Source organism: Penaeus monodon, chromosome 30 (genome assembly GCF_015228065.2).
Source record: "Penaeus monodon isolate SGIC_2016 chromosome 30, NSTDA_Pmon_1, whole genome shotgun sequence".
NCBI lineage: Eukaryota > Metazoa > Arthropoda > Malacostraca > Decapoda > Penaeidae > Penaeus > Penaeus monodon.
The window spans coordinates 18,748,798-18,749,110 of record NC_051415.1 but is presented as its reverse complement, the minus strand read 5'-3'; the positions used below and the strand labels follow the sequence as shown (position 1 = coordinate 18,749,110).

General features: G+C 53.0%; 1 protein-coding gene across 1 annotated transcript in view; it reads left to right on the top strand.

Moving 5' to 3' along the window:
• The window catches only part of LOC119592603 (UNC93-like protein MFSD11), a gene marked incomplete in the record, with an annotated part of 18,787 nt that overhangs the window by 5,986 nt on the left and 12,488 nt on the right, over positions 1-313 (top strand). Inside the window, 1 exon segment of the mRNA XM_037941487.1 lies at positions 123-292. Coding sequence (XP_037797415.1) covers positions 123-292 — 170 coding nt within the window.

Here is a 313-nt window from a genome sequence, read left to right as displayed (position 1 = left end):
GGCAGTTTTGTCACTTGGTTCATCAGTTATCAAATTAACTAGTAACTTCCTCAGCAATTCCTTTCGTTAAGTTTCTGACAATACTTCTTTCCTCGCGTCTCCTATGACCTGCCTTGGCACAGCAACTAGTGATCAAGAGCATCCAGGAGGAAGACCCAGGCTTCAGGGGCTCCGGCTACATCTCCCTGGCCGTCATCTACGCCGTCTTCGCCGCCTTCAACTGGCTGGCCCCGTCTTGCCTCAGCCTCCTGGGGCCCAAACTCACCATGATCGTCGGGGGCGCCACCTACGTGTGAGCATTTCAGTGTGATTT